This window comes from Alexandromys fortis, unplaced genomic scaffold (assembly GCF_014885135.2).
Source record: "Alexandromys fortis isolate MF-2015 unplaced genomic scaffold, M_Fortis_MF-2015_v1.1 scaffold_159, whole genome shotgun sequence".
Lineage (NCBI taxonomy): Eukaryota > Metazoa > Chordata > Mammalia > Rodentia > Cricetidae > Alexandromys > Alexandromys fortis.
This window is the reverse complement of record NW_026068031.1, coordinates 3,293,372-3,311,654: the sequence shown is the minus strand read 5'-3', so window position 1 is coordinate 3,311,654 and position 18,283 is coordinate 3,293,372. Positions and strand designations below refer to the sequence as shown.

At 42.1% G+C, this 18,283-nt stretch overlaps 2 protein-coding genes across 7 annotated transcripts in view; one reads left to right on the top strand and one right to left on the bottom strand.

Annotated features, from left to right (window-relative positions):
* Positions 1–3,237: 3,237 nt before the first annotated feature.
* Fcf1 (FCF1 rRNA-processing protein) lies at positions 3,238–14,884 on the bottom strand. 2 transcript variants are annotated; one of them, XM_050164577.1, is made up of 8 exons: positions 14,866–14,884; positions 14,526–14,593; positions 12,843–12,914; positions 11,381–11,529; positions 7,685–7,757; positions 6,716–6,803; positions 4,256–4,350; positions 3,238–3,447 (listed from the first exon to the last, which is right to left on the bottom strand). In XM_050164577.1, the coding sequence occupies exons 1-8, from the start codon at positions 14,866–14,868 to the stop codon at positions 3,399–3,401; spliced, it is 597 nt and encodes a 198-aa protein (XP_050020534.1). In that variant the 5' UTR covers positions 14,869–14,884; the 3' UTR covers positions 3,238–3,398. The 2 variants fall into 2 exon arrangements, with proteins under 2 accessions (XP_050020534.1, XP_050020535.1); XM_050164578.1 differs by lacking the exon at positions 14,866–14,884 and having other exon boundaries at positions 12,843–13,177; positions 14,526–14,583.
* A 68-nt stretch (positions 14,885–14,952) lies between these two features.
* Positions 14,953–18,283, top strand: part of Arel1 (apoptosis resistant E3 ubiquitin protein ligase 1) — a 50,357-nt gene continuing 47,026 nt past the window's right edge. For 4 of the 5 annotated variants that reach the window (XM_050164571.1, XM_050164566.1, XM_050164569.1 and 1 more), the window contains exon 1: positions 14,953–15,133. The gene's annotated coding sequence lies outside the window, so the exon portion shown is untranslated. Of the gene's footprint in view, positions 15,235–18,283 lie in introns of all 5 variants that reach the window. The other variant, XM_050164570.1, reaches the window with a different exon arrangement.

Below are 18,283 nucleotides of genomic sequence, written 5' to 3'. Positions count from 1 at the left end.
TGTCCTGGAACTAGCTCTTGTAGACGAGGCTGGCCTCGAACTCACAGAGATACGCCTGCCTCTGCCTTCCAAGTGCTGGGATTAAAGGCGTTTACCACCACCACCCGGTTGTGATGGTTAGTCTTTGTCATTTTAGAATTAGCTCTCTGAAAGTTTCTGAATTAGGATAATTGAGGTATGACGGATTCACCTTATAGAAGGGTTGCACCTTTCTATGGGCAGAGATCTCAGACTGACTGTAACTGTGGTTCTCAGTCTTCCTAATGCTGTGACCCTTCAATACAGTTCCCTATGTTGTGGTGACCCCAAACCATAAAATTATTTCTATTGCTACTTCCTAACTATAATTTTGCTACTGTTATGAATCTAAATATAATTATCTATGCTTTCTGATGGTCTTAGGTGACCTCTGTGAAAGTGTCACTTGCCTCTCCAAAAGGGCCACAGCCCACAGGTTGAGAACTCCTGGGATGAAAGGAAAGTGCACCCACCGAGCATCGTAGTGTCCACACTCTGCCCCACTGCTGATGCAGAGTGACCACGCCTTCTCCACAGTAAGTAACTGTAAGCTGAAACAAACTTTCCCATCCGTAAGCTGCTTCTAGTCACAGCAACAAGGCATGTAACTCAGAAAATTAGCAGGGATAAACTTGATCATGTTTTGGAACTGGTTTGTTTAAGAGGATTGTAGAACTAGAGCTAGTGGGAGAGCACCGACCCTGGACTGACAGCTGGGGAAAGAATATAAGACCAAACTAGTAGGCGCTCTGATGTGGGTGACAGTAGTGCGGCGTGGGCAGTTTGTGGGGCCACTAGCAGTGACCAGTATTTATCCCTAGTGCATGAAAGGGCTCTTTGGGGATCTGCAGCATTTCTGTCGCAGCATTTTACTTTTACCTTTACAATAACTAACCTAGAAAAGCTCTTGAAAGTTGTAAGCAGAACTTAATGGAATGTTTTGTTGGGAGTTTGGAAGACTAGAATGCCAAGAAAAACATCATGAAGGCCAGACTCATGAGTTTCAAAGGGGAACATGACTGTTGGGAGCTGGCAAGAAGCTATTGTTACAGTATTGTTTTATTGGGGATAGGGAAAGAAGCCATTCTTGTTCCAGTATTCTTTTATTGGGGGATAGGGGGAGGTTTTAGTTTTCCAAGACATGGTTTCTGTGTAGCTCTGACTGCCCTGGAACTTGTTTTGTAGACCAGGCTGGCCTTGAACTCAGAGATCCACCTGATTCAGCCTCAGGGTGCTGGGATTAAAGCACCACTACCACTGCTGCTGACATTCTGACTGTATGGTGCTTGTGTCCTGTCAGCTTGAGTGGGGATGCAGTCATACAGGCAATGGACTGATTTGCTAAGTGGAGGAAATTTCAAGACAGGATAGCAATCAGGCTGTGGCATAGTTACTGCTTACCAGAGCCAAAAGATATGAAAAGTATGCAGCTGGAAAAAAGCAAGTCAATCTTAAAGGGAGACAGGTTTGAAAGCACATATAATTGTCAAATAGATTATCACTATCAAAGAGGAACCTGAAGCAGGGCAGTGGCGGTGCACACCTTTAATCCCAGCCCTTGATAGGCAAAGGCAGAGGGATCTCTGTGAGTTTGAGGCCAGCCTGGTCTACAGAGTGAGTTCTAGGACAGGCTCCAAAGCTACAAAGAAACCCTGTCTCAAGAAAAACAAACAAAAACAAAAAGCAAAAATAGCAAAACAAAAGAGGAACCTGATTCATTGAACTGGAACAATTCAAAAGATGTCCTAAGCACAAGGCTCTTCTCATCAAAGGCTATATCTTATTAAAGTAAAAATTCATTTAAAAGGACCTCACTATATAGCCCAAGCTAGTGTTGAACCTACAGAGATCCACTTGCATCATGTGCTAAGATTAAGTATGGTCACTGTAATGGTCTGTCCTGTCCCTTTAAGAGATAAGCCATGCCCCCCATCCACTGAGGCCAGCTGGTCTTCAGCTTTCAGTCTGAGTCTCCTCTCTCTTTCTCTCTGAGACAGCTTCTGCCTTACTCCCTTTTTCCCACTTCTCCCCACCTCCCGTTTCTCTCTTCTCTTCTCCCAACTTTCTCTTTCCCCTCCATAACCCACTAAATAAATACTCACTTCCTCTGCATGGCATGCCTACCCACCTCGGTCTCTCACCCACCATGCAGCTCCGTGCCTAGGACCTGATGACCCTCATGGCCTGCAGGTCACTGGGAGGCTCCCTGCCTGGGACTGCTGTGGTCACAGTACCCACGGCCCGCTGCTGCTTGAGGACCTGTGGCGTGGTCTCACGGCCGTTGCCCACTGCCACCACTCAGGGACCTGCAGTGATTCTGCCACTGCACCCCTCGGGGATCTCCAGCATTTTACTTAAACCATAACACTCACCACACCAGGCTTCTCTTTTTTTTTTTTTTTTAAAACAAAACTTGTCCTCAACTTGCCTGATATTGTTACCCTAACAATATTTTCTCTAAAATTGTATTTAAAGGTTTGCTAAGTTTGAATAAAATGCCCCTCTTAGGTCCACAGGGAGTAGCAATATTATGAGGTGTGGCCTTGTCAGAGGAAGTGTGTCACTGGGGATGGGCTCTGAGGCTTCAGATACTCAAGGCAGGCCCAGTGAGTCTCATTCTCTTCCTGCTGCCTGCTGATCTGGATGTAGAACTCTCAGCTACTTCTTCAGTACCGCGTCTGCCTGCACCCTGCCATGCTTCCGTGGTAATAATGTACTAAACCTCTGAAACCATAAACCAGCTGCAATGAAATATTTTCCCTTATAAGAGTTGTCGCTGGGCATGGTGGCGCATGCCTTTAATCCCAGCACTCGTGAGAGGCAGGCAGATCTCAGTGAGTTCGAGGCCAGTCTGGACTACAAATCCAGGACAGCCAGAGCTGCTACACAGAGAAACCCTGTCCTGAACGCCCCCCCCCCCAAAAAAAGGAAAAAAAAAGCTGCTGTAGGCATGGTGTCTCTTCACAGCAACAGAGCACTGACTAAGACACTAAGTAAATCAAATTATGTGAACACCCCCTGGAGCATCTCACTCATAAAAAGATGTAGTTGGGCTGGAAAGAAGACCCAGTGGTTAAGAGTTAAGAGCACTGGCTGGTCTTCCAGAGGACAGTTCAGTTCTCAGACATCTTGTAACTTCAGTTCTGTAACTGCAGGTGATCTGAGGCCTCTGGCCCCCAAAGTTACCTGCACTAACATGTACATGCCCACACACAAACATACATATACACATTTTAATAATATAATTTTTTAAAGATGCAGCTATTTTTAAAACTGAGACAAAATATGATAAAAAAACAACAACAACAACAAAAAGTGTGTTTAATTAACTGACAGAGAAATCTGGTAAAGAAACGCAGGTGAATGTGGTCAGGGAAGAATTAGAACCGAGGAGCTCCGTAATCGTCTGGCATCCTTTCAATGTTGTACCTGGTCAGGAAGAAAAACAGACACTGTTAAAAAAGGTATGGCACAGAATTCGTCTGAGTCACCCCCACCCTGTACTCTCAAACCTTATCGGTGGTAACTATTTTAGAGGGACCCCACAATGAATGGCTTATACCAAAATGCTGACTACATTACCTCGTTCTTCAAAGTCACAGCATTGGCAAGGGGCCACTAGGACTTGGGTCCAGGTTAGCCTAAATCAGCCCATATTTTTACTGTGCTCTTCCCAAATGGAAAAGCTGGGCACAGTAGTATTTATAGGACAGACATGGAAACATCCAAGAAGAATAAAGAACTGTTTTGTTTATTAAAATAAACATTTAGTTTCCAAGATGAGGTGTTAATAAAATATTCTCTCTCTCTGAGATGGCCTCAAATGCACTGAGTAGCAAGAATGATCTTGAGTTTCTGGTGACTATTTCCGCAGTGTTGGGACTATAGGTATTCTACCACGGCCAGTTTTATTCCATGCTGAAGATTAAGCACCCCACAGAAATCTTACAAAAAGGATATTTCTACCTAAAAGGATGAGCTTGACTTAAAATGTTTTATAGAAAGTAATACATGCACTCCTAATAATCTTATTTTACCAATTTGATGTTTGTTTCATTCCTAAATCCTATCTTTATCTTCTGCTTTTATTCTTGCTATTTTGTCTCATTTCTTCAACTTTAGATGTAAACAGGATAGTGTCACTTCTTGGAAATCCTCTCTAACTTTATAACCCTCTCTCACTTTAACTGATGACCAACCATGTGCCTCTAGTCACTTTCTAATAGCAACCTCTCACCTATGGTTAGAAATGTACATGATAGGAACTCCAGGGATCTTCCGGATTCTTCGTTTGAGGTCCCGATCAACTGTAGCCACAATGTAGCACTTGTGCTGAAAGAGAAGTCCACTGATGTTTACAAAGGACACACACAACCACTGAATAGTCCCTCATTTTCACAGTAACTAGCAGAGGGAAGGATGCTAAGACCTAGAAGATAGTTATACAATAACATATGTAAGCTACCTGGCCTCAATGTGGTCTTATAAATCTTGAGGGGAAGAAGGAAGTGTTTAAGCTGCAAACTGTTTCCTGTCTCACACACAGAAGGACTGCCACAGTTAAGGCAGACAATTCCTTAGTTTTGGGAAAACTAACTCCCATGTAAAAACTGACTCCATGTAAATTCCTTATATTGGAGGGCACAGATCTTCCTTCCTTGTGACTCAGAGATATGTTGAAGTTCTTTAGTGGTGGAAGTAGGCAGGTCCTGGGCCAGGAGAAGGACCCCTAAGATTCAAAACCCCAGTTTGGCTTAACATTAACTATCAGCTGGAAACTATTTTTAGTTTACTTCATATAAAAATTTCTATTAAGCCAGGCGGTGGGGGCACACGCCTTTAATCCCAGAACTTGGGAGGCAGAGGCAGGCAGATCTCTGTGAGTTTGGGGCCAGCCTGGTCTATAAGAGCTAATTCCAGGACAGGCCCCAAAGCTACAAAGAAACCCTATCTCAAAAAACAAAAAACAATGCTGTGCAATCAATGGAGGGAGGAAAGAAATCTCTGCTGGGTGGTGGTGGGGGTGAATGCCTTTAATACCAGCACTTGGGAGGCTGAGGCAGGTAGATCTCTGTGAGTTCAAGGCCAGTCTGGTTTCAGGACAGTTTCCAAAGCTACAGAGAAATCCTGTCTTGAAGGAAAAAAGTGTCCATTGAGTTTTATAAAACTTTATCATTGAGGTGGAGGTTGTGCTGAGGCCCCATCTATAGATCAAGTTGTTAAAGGGCAGAGTAGTCATTAAATCAAGATGGTCATCTTTAGCAAGGGCCAAGTTCTTCCTCTCTTCATTCTATCCTCTGCAAGTATCAGGCTCTCCCCGTCCCTTCCTGTCTTTCTCAGTGCTGGGGATCAAATCCAGGACCTGATGCAGACCAGTCAGCACTCTAAGACTGAGTAACACCTCCAGCCTGAGAAAGGTTCTTAAGGGTACAACCAATTGCAGATGTCCTGTATTGTTTGATGAGCAGTTCGGAATGGAAGAACTCAAAAAGTAATTAATCCAGCATATGTGAGAGACAGCACCCTGGGAGATTCTCAGACAAAGAAAACATTTCTGAGTTAGGTATGGTAGGGAGGAATATCATTCCTTCATGGGTGGAAATGGAACCTTATCTAAGATTCACAGGGTAGTAGAATGTGATATATTATTATAGCTACATGAATTCACTTAAAACATGTTATAGGGAATTTGTTGAATAAAGATCCAATCATTGTCCCAAATCACATACTAAGTTAATGCAGTTGTTTTTGTTTTAAGACAGGATCCCACTCTGTAGTCCTGGGTGGCCTAAAACTCACTATATAGATCAAGTTGGCCTTGATCCTTGAACAGAGATCCATTTGCCTCTGCTTCCAATGGGTAAGGGGCTGAGATTTGAAATCAGACTTCCTTCTCAAGCACATGCTCTTCCCATTATGGTTACAGCAGTGTTTTTAGATCTACTTTTTCAAGTGGTATCGTATCTACGCTGATCATGAACAACTGCTAAATATATATACATATATATGCTTTATATATACAAAGATACATATGCATATATATATTTCATAAATATATATTTTCATATATGTATGCATGAAAAAACCCACCCTAAGTACCTTACTGAACCTTAATATTCAGAAGGTAGGTAATAATCTGTGCCCCCGCTTTTTGGGGGGATTCGCATTGGATAGCTGGAATTGACTATGTAGACCAAGATGAACTTAAACTTAAGAGGTCTACCTACCTTTGCCTCTTTACCTCACCCAGATTGTGTCTTTTTTCCTTCCAAATATATATATTTGTGTGTGTATGTGTGTTTAGTATATATGTATCCAACACGTGTGTGCAGGTGTCTGCAGATGCCAGAAGACATCAGAACTGGAATTAGAGAAGGTTGTGAGCCACCCGATGTGAGTGTTGGCACCTGAACCTGGGTCCTCAGCAAGAGCAAGTACTCTTGATCACTGAAACACCACCTCTTCAGCTCCAGCTTGCCATATTTTTTTTTTTCCTTTTTTCTTTGTTTTAGTTTTTCAAGAAAAGTTTTTCTGTGTAACTTTGGCTGTCCTGAACCTTGCTCTGTAGATCAGGCTGACCCCAAACTCACAGAGATCCACCTGCCTCTGCTTCCCAGGTGCTGGGATTAAAGGAGTGCACCACCACTGCCCAGGTTTTTTTAAACACAAAGTAAACATCTAAAAGTGATGCTGATACCTGAGTGACTCTCTGTACCAAGCAGTCATCAGCATAGGTTCCTTTGTGTGTGCACGGAAGTCGGTCAAATCGTGGATCCTTGGCGATTCTACGGGATTGTAAAAGTGAATTAAAGAAAACGTTCTCCATCCAACCAGTAAACCAAAGGTAACAAATCTACATGGGCATTATGAGGTACCCTCTGGCCTCCGAAGATTATGTTTTCATCTTATGAGAAAAAAAATTACAATCAGGAGCTGAGAGCGCTCGAGCTCGTTTACTACACAAACTCTAGGGCGTTTGTATTTGTTTACAAAAGAGGGAAAGAGATTCAGACATTAATTTGCTCAAACATACAGAGTTAAGAAATTACAGGATTGAAAATCAAATCCATTTTAGGAAGTTGTCTTACACAAATATACTGCAAGACAGGCACAAAAGGATGATCACTATGGCACGGCCCATCAACAATATGAAGGCTCAATATATTTTCCTATGCCTGTCTGTTTACAAAAGAGAGAGGGAGAGGGAGAGAGAATTGAAGGTATGAATATAGGAGAACCTTTGCTAACCTGCTGAATAACAGGCTAGTTAGTGAACTGTATGTGTGGGTATGTGGGTGTAAGATCCAGTAAAAAAAGTAAAAAGATGAGTTTTCCTGGAACTTTCTAGATTTGCATTTACATAGGAAGTGACCTGTGAAAAAAATTCACTATTCCTCTTCAGCTGTCATTCTTGTATGAGAACAAGCAGTGTGACGTGGAGAAAGAGTTACAGGCAGTTTTGAGTGTCCAATATGGGTAGCAGGAACTGGGCTGAGGTCCTCTGGAAAAGCAGCAATGTTCTTAACTACTCCGCCATCTCTCCAGCCTCTTTTATTTTATTATTATAATTTTTTTGTTTAAACTAACTGGTTCAGGAAATCATTGACTAGCAAAGAGACGAGGTGTTCTGAAGTGTCTTCAGTGTACTAGACTACGTCCTTCCTACCTCAGTGCCACTCGGTACTTCTGGCCCAATTTCTCAATTTCAGCCATCACACAATCAGTTATACAAGGGATACCTGCGAGGAACAAATAAACACAGCATAAAAATTAGTAACAGAACTTATAAAGATATCTGCTGAAATATATTTATTTCAGTCTGTAAAAATCCTGCAGACTTCTGCAATGACAACAGACTAAGTCTACTGAAACAATCATTAAGAACTAAAAGAAGAGTCAGGTATGTCGACAAAGGCTTGTGATCCTAGCTGCTCCGGATGCTGATACAGGAGGATTAAAAGTCCAAGGCCTGCATGGACTAGAAGGAGCTCAAGGCCATCCTGGGCAATTTGGTGAGACCCTGTCTCAAAACAAAAAGTAAAAGTGGGCTGACTAATAGCTCAGCGATACAGTGCTGGCCTAACATTCAGGAGGTCCTAGGTTCAATCCTCAAAACATGGGGTTGGGGTGGCAGATGGGAGAGATGCACATCTATAATCTGAGCATTTCAGAGGTAGAGGCAGAAGAGTCAGGAACCCAAGGTCATCCTGAGCTACACAATGAACTCTAAGCCAGCACAGACTACATGAGATCCTGTCTTAAGACAACAAACTCCTCCCCATATATGTGTGTGTGTGTGTGAGTGTGTGTGAATAAATATATATGAATAAATATATATTATATATTAAACAGAATACTATGTAGCTTAAAAGGATGACACCCATCTACATATACAAACAAAGTAAAGTTTATTATTTAATGCAAAAACCAAGAACAGGCAGCTAAAATGTGACCTCTACACACAGTACGCATGATCAGACATCAAACAGTATGTGCTATGTGATCCTTGACAGCATCATGCTGAATGAAAGAGAGTCACATCAGAGGCCCTATATGTATGAAATGCCCAGAACAGGCAAATCTATACAAACAGAACTAGATTAATGTCACTTAGGGGGAGGGAAAATGAGGAGCACTGCCCATTGTGGGGCGTAATAACTGACGATACCGGAGGTTCTTGGAGCATACTTCCCTACACCACAGTAGGCCCAATGCTCTCAGGGTTTATTACTGTGAAATTAGTCTTCAAGTACATATGGCCTTCTGGTTCCATAATCATCTAATTTCATTGACCTAGCGTTCTCTTCATTTAAATTTACTTTTAGTTTCTCCTGATCTTTCAAAAGCATTACTATATATTTAAAATTTTAAATTATCCAAGTGGTGGTGTATGCACTTTTAAGTCCAGCATTACGGAGACAGAAGCAGGCAGATCTCTGTGAGATCGAGGCCAGCCTGGTCTACAAGAGCTAGTTCCAGGACAGGAACCAAAGCTACAGAGAAACCCTGCCTTGAAGGAATCTTGTCCCTCCTTCCAAAATGTGGGCTCCTGGGCTCAAACTCAGGAGGTTTGGTGGAACGTGCCTTTACCTAATGAGCCATCTTGCTGGCCTTAGTATACTTAATTTTTTTAGTAATCTTTTTTAGTATTTATCTAACGTGTATGAATGTTTTGCCTATATATATGTGCAATCATGCACATGCCTGGTGCCTGTGGAGGTGAGATGAGGACTTGGAATCATTGTAAGCCACCATATGGGTCCTGGGCACTGAACCCAGGTCCTCTGCAAGAGTAACAAATGCTCTTAACTGCTGAGCCATCTCTCCAGCACAACCTGCCACTCCCAGCAGTTTTATTAAAAAAAAAAAATTTTTTTGGTTGAATAGCCCATCTCATCTTAGACTTAAAATGTCTACCATCCACATTGAAATAGGTATGCTGTTGCCTATTTACTTATTTCTTTACTTATGCATGCAGAGAGGATTTAGTATGATTCTTTGGAGGCCTAGGACTTTCTGCAGTGTGGTGGGGTAGAGCTGGAGAGCACGCCCAGGGATCATAGGCACACCATGCCAGTGCTACACTCGGCTCTACTTCCAGTTCCCGCTCCTGCTTTCTTTCCAGTTCCCTTTCCTTCGGCTGAGGTTTCTTTGGTTTTGTGTTTTAGTATGTGTGGTACTGGGTATTGACGTGGGGCATCACACGTGCTGGGCAAACACCCTACTACTGAGCTATATTTCTGGTCTGGATTTTATAAAATGTAAATAAGAACTAGCTTTAGCTTAAAGTCACCAGTCATGATGTGGGATGTCCTGTATATGTGTTGCTTTTATTGGTTGATGAATAAATCTTTTTGGGCCAATGGCTTAGCAGAGTAAAGCCAGGCAGAAAATCTGAACATAGATAAGAGAGTAGGCAGAGTCAGGGAAACGCCATGTAGCTGCTAAAAGGAGGACACCGCCAGAAGCTTAAGCCATAGCCTCGTGGTGATACAGATTAATAGAAATGGGTTAATTTAAGATGTTAGAGCTAGGTAGGAATAGGCCTAAGCTGTTGCTGTAATTAATGTAGTTTTTGTGTGAGTACTTGGGTTAGATGACCAGAAAACGAATGAGCAATCTCCGTTTACAAATAAGCAACACATATACAGAAGGACATCCCATATCACAGTCACATTAACCACTAAGCAGGACGTCTCTGCTCTAGGTGTGAAAGTCTCAGTACGGTCTTTCGGTACAGGGATGTTTTGGACAGTGACCTCTGCAGCTGTCTTAGCTTGAGCTCCTGGACTTTACCACTGTCCCATATTAGCACTGCTGCTTCACCTGCTCCACAGATGGAGACAGTGTCTCTCGAGCCTGTAACCAAACTCTCCAACCACAGTAATGTATGCCTGTAGTATCCTTTTGAAAAGGAGGTGCAAAGTACCAGTATGAACGTCATTTGTCCTTTTAGCAAAAAACAAACAAAAAAACCCTATGACTAGAAACCCATCAATTATAAAATGTAACTGATCTTGTTTTTGTTGTTGTTTTTCAAGACAGGTTTTCTCTGTGTAGCTCTGGCTGTCCTGGCTGTCTGGTTTGAGACCAGATGGGCCTTGAACTCAGAGATCCGCCAGAGATCCACTGGCTTCTGCCTCCCAAGTGCTGGGATTAAAGTCGTGTGCCACCACCAGGCTTCTTCTTCTTGATTGGCAGTGCTGGGGACTTGGCTTCTCAATGCTAGGAAGGCTCCATTGAACCACTGAGCTACCTCCCTAAACCAAAAATGTAATATACCTAACTATTAGGAGCTGTTCTCTCGGATATGGCTTATGTTTTCTTTTTCCTACTCAGGACTACAAGTACAAAGGAATACCCAAATAAATAAGGGACTCTGTAACTGTCAAATTGTACACTGAGGTAAAACCACCTCAGACCTTTGGCAGCACAAATGAATGCTAACTGAACAAATGTGAGAACTGCCCACTATCTGACTGCCGGCCCCGTGACCACAAATGGAAGTGTTTTATTGAGCTGCCCTATCTTGGAGTGGAATGGAGAACGCATCCTGCTTCATATAAATGTATATACCAAAAATAGATTTTCATTTGTTCAAAATTTTAAAATCTAGGCTCAAAATTAATGTCCTTAATAATAACAGTCAAAGCATTGTTTTCTAAATTGTGACAACTGAACTATTCCTAGTCAAGTATGCATTAGATCTCAACTTATTGAAAACTAACAGTGCTGGGTTTATTGAAAATTCATAATTCTGGCAGTTCATTCATTGAGATCCTCACTTCCTTTCTTTCATGTATTTGGATCACTCTGATTATTCTGTCCAGATGTGACAGAAACATCAAAGTACGATACTCACACTTGGCGTACAGACAGTCCATCATCGACTGCACTAAGTCGAGTTTGGCTTTGATGGAAAAGTTGATGAAGTTGGTATCAACAAGGATGTGGTACGGTGGACCCAGCTGTGTATTGTACTGGAAGAATAAGCAGGAAGGATGTTGGGGGCTGGAAGGAAAAAGAAAGTAAGATCACAAGCTCAAGTCTGTATCAATAATTTTGATGTTAATGAAACCAAAAATGAAGTTATCTGCTTGAAAAAGTTCATTCAGGCAACTGACCCTTCCCCTAGTTCATTGCAAGTCAGAGTTTAAAAGAAGTCAGGAAAGGGCCTGAAGAAGTGGCTCGGCAGTTGAAAGTATGTCCCAGTGCTCTTGTGGGGGCCCGAATTCAGTTTCTACAACTGACATTGGGTTTTCATAACTGCCTATAATTCCAGCTTCAGGAGACCCTATGCCGCTAAGTGCCACAGACACCCAAACTCATGAGCACATGCCCATATACAGACACACATGTCCTTACACAAACACACGCCACTGATGTGGGAGTGTCATATATCAATCTGTTGATTTCATTGGTTAAGTTATAATAAACCAACTGCTTGGCCTCAAAAAAAAAAAAAAAAAAATCATTAGAAATGGGCTAGACCAGGTGCGAGAATTAGCCTGTAAGGGCTAGAGTTCATGGGCCAAGCAGCCCCGCCGCCGCTTCCTATTTCAACACGCCACACATAGCTATAAGAAAAAAAAAGGAATCTTAAAAAAGAAGTTAACCACATGTTAATATCAGGCTTACTGAAAAGCTGTGACACGACTTTAAAACCGTGATTACCCCAAACCTGGTTTCTCCTTGATCAGGATGGCTACGGGGCACAAAGAGGCTGACGGCAGTTATCAGAATAGAATCAACGCTACCGCAAGTCTGCCATTCTCAAAATCCTAAATACTTGTATGGAATGTAAACGATCGTTTAGCATTTGGACCACATATTACAGCAGAGCCTGTCGCTCACCTAGAAATCCATGATCTTCAAACATTGCTGTGTGAACCAGTATCTATGTGACAATATAGCCTCTGTGAACCCAGAGCAAAATACGAAAGATGTGGTAAGAGTTTTTCATAAAGTTAAATATACTAACATTAAAGGAATGACTTTCATCCAGAATATATAACTTTACCAATATAGTCTTTCTTTTGTGAAATTTTTTAGTGTGGCAATTACTTAAGAAATTTTTTTTTTGAAAGGAAAAAAAATTTTTCCCCAGTGCCATGGGGGAAAACTTAGTGTCCCATGGGATTCAGAGACCCCCCAAAGCACTGACTTCAGTATATCCTATCAATACCTCTTTCATTTGTGTGTGCAGAACCTGCTAGTAAATCACCATCTGACTGGTAAATCCTCAGGTCACAGGAAGCCTGGACTGTCACGGAGCCATGGGTTAGGATCTCTTTAATGAGAACTTGACGTTCGTTCATACTCACACTTCTCTTTCCTTCAGCGCACTGGGATCTTTCTTCTCTTTCTTTTTAGGCTTTAATCTATCCTTTTCTTTACTGTAAAAAAGTAAATCCGGAGAAGAGGAAAAATGATATAGTGAAAATTTCATCGGGAAGTTCCAGCTTCTGGGGACGTCACTCAGCAGTAGAGCACCGGATGTACGTATGAAGCTCTGGGCTCAATCCCTATCACCTCAAGTTCCAGTCCAACGTCTTTCCTTTCTCTTTTATCCTTCAAGGCATCAAAGCAATCCAGTTTTGTGCCTGTGATGCTAATATCAACATACACTTTGACAGCAAGTAACTGTAAGAGGAAGGGGCTTAAAAATATAAAAATTAATCAATAAAGTCAAAAAACTCAAAAAATGTTAATGAGTAAATTCTAATTACACATTAACTTTTTCCTTAATATTTATCAGTGATTAATTCCAAGAGAGTAATGGAGGTTTATTATGACAAAAGACATTATAAGAAACTTACTATGTATAATTAATATATGCTAATAAAAATCTACTTATAAGAGGCTGTGAAGAGGTTGACACTACTTTCTGAATACTTCTGAATATCCCAAGCTGGACCTGATAGCCTTCCCAGCACCAGGGAGGTAGACAGATTTCTAGGAGTTTGAGGTCTGGTCTGTATTGTAAATTCCAGGCCAGCCACAGCTACATAGTGACACCCTGTCTCAAAAAGCAACAAAAACAAAACAAAACAAAAACCTCAGATAACCAGGATGGGGCAAAATTTTCCCACATTCCTTATAAAGGCCTGAGACATAACACACATATAAAACTCTTAACCACAAAGAAATTATCAGCAGGACATCATTCCTTAAAAATATACAATAAAAGTTCACATCAGAAGCTGAGAATAATAGTTCTGAAGGCTTTAACAACCATTCTCTTGTTCTAAGACATTTATTTATTTATTTATTATGCATACAATATTCTGTCTGTGTGTATGTCTGCAGGCCAGAAGAGGGCACCAGACCTCATTATAGATGGTTGTGAGCCACCATGTGGTTGCCGGGAATTGAACTCAGGACCTTTGGAAGAACAGGCAATGCTCTTAACCACTGAGTCATCTCTCCAGCCCCCTCTAAGACTCTTAAAACACAACAAAGGCAGGGTTTTATTTAAAAACTGTTCACCCTGTCTTTAACTGATGTAGGGAAACTGATTGGGTCTTCTTTATCATGGGAAATTATCACTCTAGCTTATTTTAACATTTTGAGTTTTTTCTTTTTTTAAAATTTTTTATTTATTTATTTATTTTGGTTTTTAGAGACAGGGTTTCTCTGTAGCTTTGGTGCCTGTTCTGGAACTCATTCTGTAGACCGGGCTGGCCACGAACTTACAGAGATCCGCCTGTCTCTGCCTCCCGAGTGCTGGGATTAAAGGCGTGCGCTAGGCGTGTAATTTATAAAATGGATGTATTTCCCTTTGAAACTTGGGTGTCAGAAATTGGAAACTGAAGACAAGCATGGTGGGACCTCATTGGCTTTTACACAGTGACACCATCCTCCCCACCCTCTAGAACGAGTGACTATAATTCCATGCAATATAGATATAAGACATAATAAGCAAAACAAAAAGTTTTACTACTTAGCCCATCGTGATTTCTGTATCTCTGATCAGTTTAAGAAATCAGTTGATTCTGGCCACTCACAGTCTCTCATCTCTGAGACTAAGCATTCGCTTCATGGTCGCATATCTTCTTGTTTTCTTTTGCTTCCCCTTGAAACGGAAATTTTCGAGTTAAAAGAGCTGGAAACAGTGCATCCTTTAAAGTATCCTTTTCCTATTTTTCTTGCCGCTTCTCCCTTAACGCAAACACAAGCCAGACCCTTCCCCACTCTGTAAAACATAGGTTCCTTCGAGCTAAGACCACCATGGAAAAAAAAAAAAACAAAACACAAGGGAAGCTCCGAGGCTACATCTGGCCACGCGCTGAGCTCCCATATACCCGCAAAGCCCTCCGACAAAATTCCTTCTCCCACTCTCCTCACCATGTTCACGCTGCACTCCTGTTTCTTCCGGAATCACTTACTGCGCAACACTTTAACGTCATCCATGTACTGCTTCCGGCAAAGGTCAACCCGGAGGCGGAAGTCACTTTGGGAAACGGAAAACCTCCGAACCGGCTTTTAACGCCGGTTGAGATCGAGACTGGGGAGTTTTGGGGGGCGGGTGGAGAGCAGGTACTGTGCTGGATGCGGCCCCTGCCTCCCCGGATCCTAAAGCTAGGACTTTGGCCACGCTGCAGCCCCAGTTCGGGTAACGTTTCCCTTCACGCCCCAACCGGAGACAGAGCCTAGCCGACCCGCAGGCACCAGAGTTCCAGACGGAGAGCGAGAGAGGGGGACGAGGACAGCGGGGTCAGAATCCTGGGCTGCCCAGTAGTTTGCAGATACATTCTGTTTATCCTCCGGCGCACTGGGGCTCTGTAGTTCAGCCCGGGGGCTCTGGTTATTGCTTGGTTTTCCTTGTCGGCACAGTACTTCGTGAGGCTGGGTGGACGATTCTTCGGGAAGAGAGGGATGTAACAGCGCTTCAGGACACCCCCATCGTGTGTGTGTGTGTGTGTGTGTGTGTGTGTGTGTACTTGTACGTACAAGCACGAGCGTGCAGGTGCATTCTGAGCAGAAGTCAAAAGAAGCTTGTTGTCTTTACCTTTCTCCACTTTTTATTTTGTTTTGTTTTAAGAGTATCTCACCGAATCTGAAACACTCCCTCCTCCCTCCTTTCCCCCTGTTTTTCGCTAGACTGTCTGGCTAGAAAGCCCCAGAGATAACTCCTGTCTCTGCCTCCCAGCACTGGGATGACAGACACTCGCCACTACCCAGGCTTGTTTCCTGTCCAGGTCCTGGGTATCCAGACTGAGGTCTTGCTTGTTCTGCAAGCACTTAATTCACTGAGCCTACTTCCCCAGTCGCAGAGACCTTCTGTCGATGGTCACAGGAAGACAGGGGCATAAGCTTGTTTGTGCAGCTAGTACTTACCACGCCTCGAATATGGTGGGGAACCATAGATATTTGTTATGAAGCCTGGTGTGCCGTCCTTAACGGGAGAGGGAGGATTTGTGAGAAGGAGAAAGATAATTTCTGGGGTGTCCGTTTTTGTTTTCTGGTTTTTGCTTTTAGAACCTGCTATGTTTCCTAGTTATTATTACCCATTTGGAGAGATTTCTTTTACTTCTCGAAAGTATGTGGAAAGCCAGGGATAGTTTTTCTGAAAATGGCTGTTTGTGTGCATGCACACACACTTTGTCATGCTGCTTACGCAACTTCTAGACTATGTAAACATCATTTCCTTGGCACTTTGACCTCCATAGTACCCCCATATCTTTTTTTTTTTTTTTTCTGATGTTGAAGCTGTGGCCTAGATGCTCAGAGGTCTGTTTGGTTTTAAAAGCTTGTGTTTTTCTTAGTGCGTGACAATGACCTAGTGTTACTGGGTTAAAAAGATGTTCACGTTATAACAGTGCATTGGTTATTGAATTCTGGAGTTTGATTGACTTCAGTTTAAACCGTTTTATGTTGCTTGCTTGCAGTGTATTACTTTGGGCCATCAGTTGGTGCTTCTGTTTCTTCATCTGTAAAGCTAAGATAATCATCATAGTACATAGTATGGGGATGCCACCAGGACTTGTGTTTTCATACTCATTAAGTCCCTAGAAAGCTTACCATTAAATAACTCTTTTAGCTGGGCAGTGGCTCAGGCCTTTAATCCCAGCACTCGAGAGGCAGAGGCAGACGGATTTCTGTAAGTTCGAGGCCAGCCTGGTCTATAAAGTGAGTTCCAGGACAGCCAGGACTGTTACACAGAGAATTCCTGTCTCGAAAAACAAACAAAACAACACAAAAACGAAACTCTTTTTAAGTGTTCTCAGTCATTTCATGTCATGGTTTTCCAACTTGACATGTTACGTCACTTACATGTTAATATATTTGTACTATTTTGAAACTTGAGCATATTGGTAAACCTCAGAAAACTTATTAAAATTTCAGGTCTTTATAATGGATCATTTTTGAGTTGATTTGGATATAGAACCGGTGTCCTTCCTTCTGTTCTTTTAGCCACATGTCGCATTCAGATCTCTTTATAGTTCACATTATCTGTTTGTAGCAAATTTTTGGTGTTGAAATAGTTTTATTATTGACACATCTTTAGAGATTGTCCGTACCTCTTGCTTTACCCCCAGGAAATTACATCTCATCTTTTCAGAACAGTTTGCCTCTGCCCAGCTGTAATTCATGGGTAGAGTTAGCAGCAGCCACATTTTTTTAAAATTGAAACATGTTAGTGATTAGGCATTTAGCCTTTAAAGTAAACATGATCGGTTTTTGTTTTTAAACCTATGGAGATTGATTAGAAGTGTGCGTGTGCGTGCCTGTGTGTGCAAGTGCCTGTGTGTGCTTATTGAGAGCACTTGAAGAGAAAATTGCAGCTAGTTAAATAGTAATTTGCATGTAAATGCAGTCCCTGACAGAAAAACCCTTTCCTCTCAGTGTGAAATCCATGAACTGTTTTTTTTTTCTTCCTTATTTCCCATTAAAGTGGTTTGCAGTTTCTCTTCCGAGAACTTTCTGATCCCTTGATTGTTAATACTTGACAGGAAGCTAAATTAGTGTAGGAACGCTGTGGGGGTGGACACAGACAAGTGTTTTTGCTGCATTGTAATTTTGTCATGATCCGAGACTCTTAAAGCCTGCGGTTAAAGCACTCAGCTATTATATAGCACTCTTTGGGAGGGATGGAGAGAGGGATGGTTTTGACTCTGGGTGGGAGCAGAATGGAATTACTTTTGACTGCACTCTTGTGAGGAAAAGAATGATTTTAGTCCTTCTCGGTGGTTCAGAGGGCCCTTGTGTATTTTTCTGCATACTGAAGAGAAAGAATCTGTGAAGCCGTTGAGTCCACAGTTTGAATACTTAATTGGACTTGAATTTTATTCTTCTCACTCATTGGTCTAAATAGTTTAATAAACTTATGGCTGGTGGAAGAATCCCTAGAGAAAGCCTTGTATTTCGAGTTAATTTGGAGACATGATTTCTAGCTTCAAACACAGTTTTACACGTACCCTTATGGTTCATATGTTGTTTCCCCAACAAACATTTGTTGCTGTCCGTTACTTTTTAATTTAATTTGACCACCTTTAAATGAAGTAGCAGGGCTGGAGAGATGACTTGGTGGTTAACAGCCCTGGCAGCTGTCCCAGTGACCCGAATTTGATTCTCAACACCCAGATCTGACAGCTCACAACTGCTGTAACTTTAGCTCCAGGGGATTTGACACCTTGTGGCCTTCATGGACTCTTGGGATTGTTTGAAAACAAATACACACACACACACACACACACATACACACACACAGAGAGCATACACATAAAATAAAATTAAAATGCATCATGTTCTCCTAGGTCTT